Raw genomic sequence first — 10,176 nt, 5'->3', positions numbered from 1 at the left:
GATGTTGTTCTTCGTTAGGCAGGCGTTGTGAATGTCAGCGTTCCTGTCCACTCTCTCAAGTACTTGCGCCTGAAGAACGCCGCACTTTGCTTGCTGGGGGAAAGGTGTCGGGGTCCGTTTCTCAGCTGGACCTTGCAGCGTCCATCCAAGCATAGTGTTTAGGGCCACTAAACCGTTAACCTTGTTGCACCGAATCGTGTCCCCCGTCGCTATTCTCCACAGTTGGTCGGAGCCTACCAGAAGGCTGATGCCTGGTTCCTCACATACCTCTGGAATCGTTCTTTCGTCTGCCAGCCGATGGTCTAACTTTCTCAGCCGTGTAGCGAAAGCGCCGTTAATGTCCGTATCCGCGATGTTTCGGCAGAGCGTGGGTACGGTGAACGCCTCGATCACTTGATGCGCATCGTCGAACTGGCTACGAAGCCGGAGCTCAACTATTTTGCACTTTCGTAGTTGATAAGGAACGGCCGATGCAAATGTATTGACGGCGAGGCTTCTCCCTCCCACGACTTTTAATTTTAACTTCGAAGCGAGGCCTTCCTTGATGAACGTGTGCTGGCTGCCACCGTCCAAAATGCCGCGTATGTAGCGCGCGTAGCTGTGACCGATGATCCACGACGGGAAGGTCTGGAGGTGAACATCTTCGCCCAGCTGGCAGCTAGTGAGCGCAGTAGATGCAGTCTTAGAGGCCAGCGTCTGCACCGGGAAATTGCACGTGGTTTCACTTTGGACTTCGTTTTCCTTTGACTTGTAGCCAGGGTCGCACATGACGGTTGCATGCCTTCCATTGCATGTCGTACACATGACCTTTCGTCGGCACTCCTTTGATCGGTGGCCCCTCCTCGTACATCGGTAGCACCGCATAGATTTTGCCAGTCGCTTCTTCTTTTCTAAGATGCTCAGAGAAGCGTCGCAAGCCTCGGTACTGTGCTTGGCCGATCCGCAAAAAAAGCACTCGTTTCGTTTGGGCATCGAAGTATGCGAGGCGTGAAGCACCGACGTTGACTGGCCGTTACGCTGGAGAGGGTCGCTCGATTCGGTAGGAGTCGACACTGGAGCGCATTGCTCTCTTGCCTCGAGCTCGATTTGCGTGTATCTCAAGAGCTGCTTTAGCTTCCGGCGAGGCGTTGTGACACTGGTTGCCTCTACTGAAGCAGAAGGCGCCGCTCCCTGCGTATCACCTTGAAGACGTCCGTGGAGGTAGAATGCCAAGACGATTTTCTTCGGCAACGCCTCCAGCAAAACGTCGTACAGCATTGCCGAGAAGCTGCTCGTGGGAACGTCCAGTACGTTTAGGCAGCGGACATTCAGCGTAACACAGTCGTAAAGCCTGCGGAGCTCCTTGTCCTCAGAGTGAGACGTCACGGGCCGCAGCTCTAGAAGGTTTCAAAAATGCCGCTGTATGATACGGTTCTTGTCACCGAACCTGTCTTTCAGCAGCTGGACGGCACTTTCATAACAGGCCTCCGTTGTTGGCAGCCCGGCGATGGCACCTGCTGCTTCACCCGACAAGTAGTTTCGGAGGTAATGAAACTTATTGGTAGCGGTGAGAGCCCGGTTGGTGTGGACTGCGCCGTTGAATTGCTCCCAAAACGACGTCCAGCTACACACGTCTCCATGAAAGGGCTGGATGGTGAGCATGGGCAGACGGGGTCCAGAGATCTGAGATGGAACCGTCGTTGGGGCCTGTGGCGTGCTAACCGCAGCCGAGGGGGCAGGTGGCGCCGTGTCGCTGACGAAGAGTTCCTCGAGCCGGTACGTAAGGCGAGTCAGAGCCTCGAGCGTCTGGTCGTTGTAACGGGCCGCTGACTCGTACTCCCTTTCCAGCTTCTCGACAGGAACCGCGTCCTCGACCTGGGCGTCGATCTTGCTAAGCTCCTCGCGGCTAGCCATGAGCTTGTCCAACACCTTCCGGAGCGCGAGCCGGTCGGAGCAGCCGCTCTCGATGAGTGCTGTCGCCTCTGTCGAAATTTTCGTCGCTTGGGCTCGCCTTGCAGCGCGTTTCGCCTTCAGCTGGTCCATCGTTCAGCGAAAAAGTCCGGCTTACTCGCTTGGTAGGCAGCCCGGTCCGCGCGTTGTCTCCCTGGGTGCGGTTCCGAGAAGGACGAAGCTTGCTTGGGCGACCATTTCTAGAAGAAACTCGTCGTCGCCGTCGCTCGTTGCCCACGTCGGTGGGAGCCGCTCGTTTTCCCGGGTTTCGGCCCCAAATGTTGCGGATCGGATACCTCGTTGCGGGTGTGCCGCCAGGAAACGAAGCCGTGGGACCCCTGATCGAACGACCCTTTTAATGGCGATGACTTGATTACAATGATGATGATACTGGTGCCCTCGAGCCAGGAGCCACAACTTTTCCCTCTTCTTCGCAATTCCCAACAGGGGGCGCAGAGGTAGCTAAGCACCAAGTTTTAGCAACATATAAAATATAGGGGAGGCAAACCTTATTTGGCAAACATCTAGATGTGGAGCCGTCAGCTCGCTGCGTCTTAATTGAGGGATGGCCTGCCACGAAGGCATCTGGCACACGCATCAGGGCTCGGCCTAGTAGTAGGGCGATGCCGGGGCTCTCGTGGATAAGCTGTGCGTGTTGCCCCAGAAAAACGGTTGTGTGCTGCGGCCGACCAATGCGGCCGGGGGGGGAGGGGGGGTTGGGCGCTACACCAGCCACGCCACCGTTTAAAGCAACATGGTTTGCGGGCCAACTTATCAGACGCTGCTGTGCCCCCGATAAATATACAAAGCACTCAATTGTGCTACCAAGCTTATTTCTCTTTGGCTATTTTTACTTTGTAAGGGAGCTGTTCTTGAACTTTAAAAAGAAGTACATAAGTTTTGGTTATTCACATTTCGATGTATATAGTGAACGACGTTACTCACGCTCGGTAGCACACAAATATGTACACCGGCAGTACACTGCGGGCAATACGCTGTATGCTACTGTGTTCTTCTAGCACACGCCGTTTTAGGTGTGCGTCCATTAGTACGCTGAAATTGGCGGGATGAAAAAAAATAAAACCGCGACACAGCGGGCGGGGACGAAATTGTTACTATACCGTCGTCAACCTGTCAAAGGGATAAAGGGAAATTTGCTTCAATGAAAAGTTTATCTGCCCCTTGTTTTTTATTCGTTGGCATCATATTTTGGGTTGAATATGGGGTTCAATATTGGAACGATTGTTCCTGCTGTAAATTGGTACACGTTTCTTTACAAGGCGAACTTGCGTCTATAAGCATTGCGCTGGTGCTAGTGCTGGTGGTGGTGGTGCCAGACAAATAGCTCTTTCCTGCTCCTGGAGACAGGCCAGGAAAAACGTGCTTACCAAGAGAAACTATACTTGAATTTTGGCAAAAAAACGTAAATATATTTATACACACAGGAATGCAAAAAAATGTAAGCGCCTGGGAACTGTAAACAGAAGTGAAAAATAAATATTGCAAAAGAAGTAGGAAAACGTGGAACTGAAAGAGAATATGGTGCAGACGAACCCGTGAGAAAAGAGGCAGTTAGAAAAAACGGGCGTAAGTTACAGAGGGAATCCAGCAGGGCCACTAGTCTCAGTGCTACACGTTCTACTTCCTTCTCTACTTCTTCCCACGTTACCGTAGCCTGTGCCGCAACTTTCTCTTCATTGCCTTCGTGTAATTGGCTAATGGCCGTGGCAGGCACTTAAAACTTAACAACTGGAGCTACTTCTACATGAGATCCACAAAAAACGTAATTTTTGCTCATTCTCGTGCGGTTCCATTCCGTGGTGTGCGCATGAGTTTACGTAGGGAGGGGGGCAAAAATATAAGGGGAAAGCGTAAAAGAGGAAGAAATAAAAATTGCAAAAGAACACAAAATCAAATAAAATGCTAATGCCATAAATCTACACAAGATGACAATACATCGACTTCCAGACGGAAGCCACTTCCCCCGTACCCGCGCCAGTGGTCCCAAGTACTTAGAGGGCAGTTTTGGTAGATAACCGGTCGCTACGTTCGGTCTGGAGAACTGTTTTTGCTTTTTGTAATCCACTATTAACGTCCATCTGTTCTTATGAACTGTATTCTTCTGGCTTCAAAATTGTTGACATTTTAACACAAACAAACAAACCAGAATACGCAATTTGTTTTTATTGTACGGGTAATTGGGAGCTCTAATATTTATTCTCCAGTACACATCATTGGCCAACCTATCCGCAAAAATCATGACTGTGAATATAAACTTGACACACGTATACGTAACGGTAACAGGAAAAAGGAAAAATCAAGACGGGTGAAGACCACCTGGAAAAGCTCACTGCTTTCCTACCTTACTTCAATTTCTACAGCCATTAGTGAATATTAAAGTTTTACTATATCTTACTTGTTAACCAAGAATCTGATAATCAACAAGTTAAGCGTAGTGGAAACAGCCTTAAGCACGGGCACGCAGTAAGCGAAATGTCGTGAACACACGCGGCTTGAAGCTATAATGATACGCGAAGGAAACTATGAGGGTTGGGGAATTCTCGCTGAAATTTCCCGATTAGTTATTTGTAAGTTTCTTATATAAATTGCTATGGTTCTCGTTGGGCTTAGGTTTAGTTAGCCGTTGCGTCGATTGGGCCGCACGCATTGTAATTACCTTTCGTAAATTTTACGAAGGACCATTATCAATAAATATCTTCAACTGCTCATTTGGCATGTGATGCCGCAGATTGTGCCTATATCTTCCTGGCCTTCTCTTTGAGGAGAATACTTATTGTCACAATCCATTGCTTAGAGATTGCGGCGGACCATGGCAGATCACCATGGGTAACGTTTAAAGACATAAAATAGGCTTGTAACAACAGAAACACAGGAATGTTGTGGTGCATTATAGAGCAACAGGATATTGATGTGGAGCTGATGCCACTGCTCAAGAGTCAAAACAATACACACAGAAAACATGAGGCCAGTTACGTAACAAGTTAGCCGAGGCTGAGAGGCAGTGCACATTATTACTAAAGGACTCAAACATAGATGTCTTCTTGCACTCTCATGGTACCCGACTCACGATAAAGTAATAAAATACCATTAAAAGTAAAACAAGTCTGGACTTTACCACAAGCACTGGGGAGGTGGCAGAGTAACAGATCTCGCATTGATGCACTCTGCCAACATGGTCTTACTAACGAATAAGCGAAAAACGTCCACAGACTTCCGGTTATCTGTTTATAAAAAGCAATGCATGTGGGTATAAATTTTAACTGGCACAAATCAGATGTCATGGTATTTAACGATTATGCCGGTACCACAGCAGCGAAAATCCAATAGAAAGTAACGTGCATTCCAAAGCGGTATCAGTACCGGGGATCCGCTTAGATGGAGGAAAGCGCTTTATAAAAATCCACGAACAAACGATAAACAGAAGGAGAGCAGAAAATGGCGGCACTAAAACATAGGAAACTGGGAAATACAATGTGTTTGCGCATGTTTATTCGAGGTGCCACCGCCTAAAGAAGGTTATCGCGAGAGTTGGTTAGCTCTGAGGGCAAGAAAGGCCATCATCAAGCGAGCGGGGGCCGATAAACACATAACAATGTGTAACAATTTGTTGCGGAAATACATTACAATTTTGAATAGCTGAAACGAAGGCACTTAACAGACAGAACGGTCAAGACAAACTATTGAAAAAGATGCTACATCGCGAAATAAAACACAGACACAGAAAGACGACGGGACGAGCGCTGACTTCCAAGTAAATTTAATACGATGAACCTTGCACCTTTTTTACACGTTCTTCACGTTAACATAACTACAAAAAATTCTATTCTCTAGTATTACACCACCATTTCAGCACGCGTTCAATGCACTTGGCACATTCTATACAAACAACAAAACACGTCATGCTCAAGCGCAGCACGTGTTCGAAAGGAAATCTCTCTTTTTTTGACAACGCAATAGACGCCCGGGTTACACATTTACGACCATGCCTAAAAATTTCGTGCGCATAAATAATTTCTCGAGTAGTTTTATTAGATCAAATAGTCTCGAGTACGCTTTGTTAAACAATTGAAATTTGATGGCGCAGGTTTTTATGGCCTTAAGCACTTTCCAGTCCGACACATGGTTCGAGTCAATCCCACAGGCGCAGCGAGCACAGGGTAGTTAAAGAGACCCTGCAACACTTTTCTCAACTTCTTTCTGAATATTGAATGCTTTCAGAGTGTCGCCAACGAACTCATACAACACGTAGAACAGGGGGTAAGAAAGAACCCCAGATAAAACTTAGTGCCATGTATCCATCAGATAATGTACAACCTTCCTGAAAATATCATTGTCTCTTTCTAGGTCTTGGGGTTTTAATTACCTTATTGAAGCGATTTAGCGGCTTGTATCCGCCTTCCTTTTAGCCGCAGGAATAAACACACTCGAATGCCGCTTGAAAAAATGAACGAAGCTCACACTTACGAGTAAGAAGACTTAAAGGTAGCGGAGCTGCACGCAACCTTCACGACCATGACGACGGTTTAAGTCCAAGTTTGCAGCCAATTGGCTGATTCTTGGCTGCCGCAACAACCTTTACCTCATTATTGTTGCTATAAGTTTGAGCTTGCCACATTTTTTTTGAAGTGATAATCATTGGACATCACCTTGGAGGGGCGTCCGCTATGACCGCTCTTTCTCTTTCCCAGCAAGTGTTGCCATGGTTACGGCGAATGCTGGAGTTTTTTTGGCCAATCTTGGCCAAGCTCAGTAAGTGCGTACGCCTTGCTAGTTAGTCAGCTACGTCATTCTCTTCAAAAATGTAATTTATTTCTGTTGGTATATATAAATGTATTTTGTGTGTATATGGCGTTCACAGTCAAAGCTTAAAAAATCAAATAAAAAAAAACGGAGAGCGGAACCACCCCTGGTGCGTCTACGTCCTTGTCCTCTAATTGTCAGGATTAGAAGAAAAAAATTGTATGCGTAATCCGCGTACGTCAGCGCCAACGATGATGCGGTAAGCTTTAAGCCACAATAAAATTTTAAATAAATATGTAGAGGCAACTTAAAGGAAACCTCAAATTGTACTGGCTCCGGTTATGGCACTTCGGAGTGCGTGTGGGGGGGGAGGCATGAGTCATCAGCCCTGGAGGGGGGGGGGTAGCTCAACGAACCATACACTCCGACTCGTACAGGCACAAGCACCTCAAGGGACACCACACTAGATTTATCATTCTTAGCTGTGACCCACGATGCTACATGGTAGAATTCGGGAGTGAACCTGGGCTCGGACCACGACGCACTACATATCACTATCAAAGGACCGGCGTTTAAGGCGAGGATCGGGACAGCACGGATCACGAACTGGGACAAGCTAAGAAAAGAGCAGTGGTGCTCTTGGAGCTGCCGCTTCCAGTGGAGCAGTGGTGGAGCAAATAAAATGACGAAGTTCTGCTATAAAGTGCGCTGAAATGAAATTAGTGCTCACACGGGCATACAGGAAAAACCGAAGGAAGCTCACACTAACGCGTGCTACTTGAAACTAGCGAAGATATACGCAACATTCACGACCATCCCGAAGGTTTCAGTCCACGATTGCAGCTGCAGCTACCCACGATTGTGGCTATAAGTGTGAGCTCCTTTCATTTTTTTAATTGATCATCATTGGACATAACCTTGGAGGGGCCCATGCTATGACGCATCTTTTCCGTTCCGAGCAAGTGTTGCCATGATTACGTGAGAACGCTGAAGTTTTTCTAGTTCCGAAGAAATGAAGCCATGATTACGGCGAACGCTGGAGTTTTTGTGCCAATCTTGGCCAATCTCCCTGAGTGGTTATGCTTGGCTTGACAAACGTGCATCCGGGGTGTTGGGCGGCCGCCGCGACCCACACTGACGAACACTCGCATTTCCTTGGCTTTTGTAACTGCCGGGCGGTCGCCGCTATCTTGGCCAATCTCCCTAATCGCGTAAGCTTGGCTTGACAAACGTGCGCAGGAAATGCTGCGCGGTGGTCGCGAGGCACGCACACACGAGCGCTAGGCATTTTCTTGGTTTTTTAACTCCCCGGGCGGTCGCCGCGAGGACCGCGTTCGCGTGTGCAGGCTCGGCAATTTCTTGGTATTTTTATCTGCGGACACGAAAAATTAAGATCTGCTACGCAGCTTCGCTGTTACAAAATATGACTACACTGCTCTATGCACTGAAGGTATAAATTTGAATTGAGCAACAACATGCAAAAGCAACACATTTGCAGCGCCTACAGCCCTCAAGTTGTCACGAACCCATGTGGAACAGCAATGGTCTTAACCACGATGTTGAGGTTCAATACAAGAAAGGGCTACTAACAACAAAATCTTCAATTTTTATTATAACAGTTTGTATGGTAATATCATAAAACATTTTCTGGATATATGGTTAGCAGGACATGTAGGCTATGGTAGGTAACAGAAAAAGGAACCAAATAGAATACAAAATGAAATGCCGAAATATATTTCCGGTATCAGCGACGTTTATCAGAATGCATATATAGTGAGTGATATTGCGCAGTGTTATGCGATTATGCCTGCTCCAGTCACAGCAGCAACAGCACCTTCAGAAGCTCTTAGACGTCGCTCTCGTAGGACGTGCCTAACGGTCTCGTTCGTTGCGCGGTTGCCCCTGGCAGCATGGCGCGCGACGTACTCCGACACACATCATCGGCAAAGAAACTAATTACCGGAAAGTGATAGCCTCCACTCCCTATTCCTTGCTAGCAGCGACGTCAACGGAGCGATTACCAGGGTGGCGGCAATTTTCACAGTCATGGTCATCTCGATGAGCGAAAGGGAGGCCTGCAGGCAGCGTTCTGTGGGACAGCAGGTTTCCGGAACGCGAAACCCGACTCGTCGCCGCGGACATCAACATCCACCAGTAGGGGATAACGAGGGACCACAGGAAGGTAAGACGAAGAAACATTTTCCACCAAATGTGCACGCCGCTACCTTCAGTTGCTATTTTCTTTCTTTTCGTCCCTCCTCGTGTTGGTTGGTGGTTGCGAAGAAATGAATGACGGGCACCGAGTCTGAGGGATTGGCCAAGTCACATTTGGAAAAATGGTTGTTCTGGTTGTTCCCGTTGTTCTTGGTCTGCACAAAAGGAGGTGCACCCACACAAGGGTGATTGGCCATACAATTGTTCAATTAGGAAACCTAGTTATTATACACCATAAGAGAACGAAATGTAAGGCTTGAAAGGTACAAAAGTAAAGGGCAACAGAGATAGAGCAAACGAAAGAACACTGACTAGGTGGCGTTAAGGACGCGGTTGTATCGGAGCTTCGTGTCCTTTTGTGTTTTGGGCTACTTCAGATGAGGGCGCATCAAGCGAGAGCTTAATTGCGTTGCTAGGTGGGTACCATCGTGACATTTCCTGTACAGACCCAGCGCCACCTACTGGTTAGCTTGGAACGTTCCTTGTATTTTTTTAAACAATAGCTTCTAACACAACTCTGCAGTTTCGTCTCACTACCCTTGTAGTGAGACCAGCTGCAGGTTAATGATGTGGTGATCACTCCCTAGTGTATCTGGGAGGCATCTCGAGATTTTGTCTGTTACATTATAAGTCCTAGACAAGTCCAAGCTCATGGGCCACCGTCAGTCAGTGCTGCCACAGTCACGTGGGTGTTCGATCCGAACGAATAGTTCGCTCTAGTCGGGATGGTAGGAGAGGCCAAGACAAGATGTCCCTATGAACGCCGTCTTCATACACAGTGAAAATACATTCGGTTACAGATGACACGACTGCAACGCCTAAAATGCACTCGTCAATGTTCCATCACACTCCTTGTACGCGGAATTCGGGCTATTTCTGATACTACGCCGGCCGTGCGCACGTAAACAAACTCGGCCATGTTGGAAACCGTCGGAAGAAGGTCGCGTTCTCTTCGCTGCAGGGAACTCCTTCGCTTATGTTTGGGCTTGCGCTGAGATGCACTGGAGCTACCCTCAAACCGCATAGCAAATACAATTCAGTTGAAGAACAGAACACCGGGCAAATTGGAGCCGGCCCGCGCTGCTTTTAGAAGGCGGAGCTTTGAAAGTATGCAGTAGCTAGGCTGGAGTTTAAAAAAAAATAGCGGGGTTATCCACTTTACACAACTTAGTGGATATTGCAACTCGATTCTAGACGGCGCTGGAGGCAGATATTTGCACAACCCGTGCGTTTTTAACATAAGCGTCCTCAACCGGGCGCGCTGAATATGCC

At 47.9% G+C, this 10,176-nt stretch overlaps 1 protein-coding gene across 1 annotated transcript; it reads right to left on the bottom strand.

Moving 5' to 3' along the window:
- Positions 1-1,386: 1,386 nt before the first annotated feature.
- Positions 1,387-2,022, bottom strand: LOC144168286 (uncharacterized). Its single transcript, XM_077697298.1, has one exon. The coding sequence runs from the start codon at positions 2,020-2,022 to the stop codon at positions 1,387-1,389; it is 636 nt and encodes a 211-aa protein (XP_077553424.1).
- Between the last annotated feature and the right edge of the window lie 8,154 nt (positions 2,023-10,176).

Source organism: Haemaphysalis longicornis, unplaced genomic scaffold (assembly GCF_048455015.1).
Source record: "Haemaphysalis longicornis isolate Haplotype H1 unplaced genomic scaffold, Haemaphysalis longicornis Haplotype H1 scaffold_2, whole genome shotgun sequence".
NCBI classification, from domain to species: domain Eukaryota; kingdom Metazoa; phylum Arthropoda; class Arachnida; order Ixodida; family Ixodidae; genus Haemaphysalis; species Haemaphysalis longicornis.
Note: the sequence above shows the minus strand (reverse complement) of the source record. Positions and strands in the feature narration are given on the sequence as shown.

Coding starts and splice junctions, on each gene's coding strand:
- LOC144168286 (XM_077697298.1), bottom strand. CDS start 2,022: ATGGACCAGCTGAAGGCGAAACGCGCTGCAAGGCGAGCCCAAGCGACG.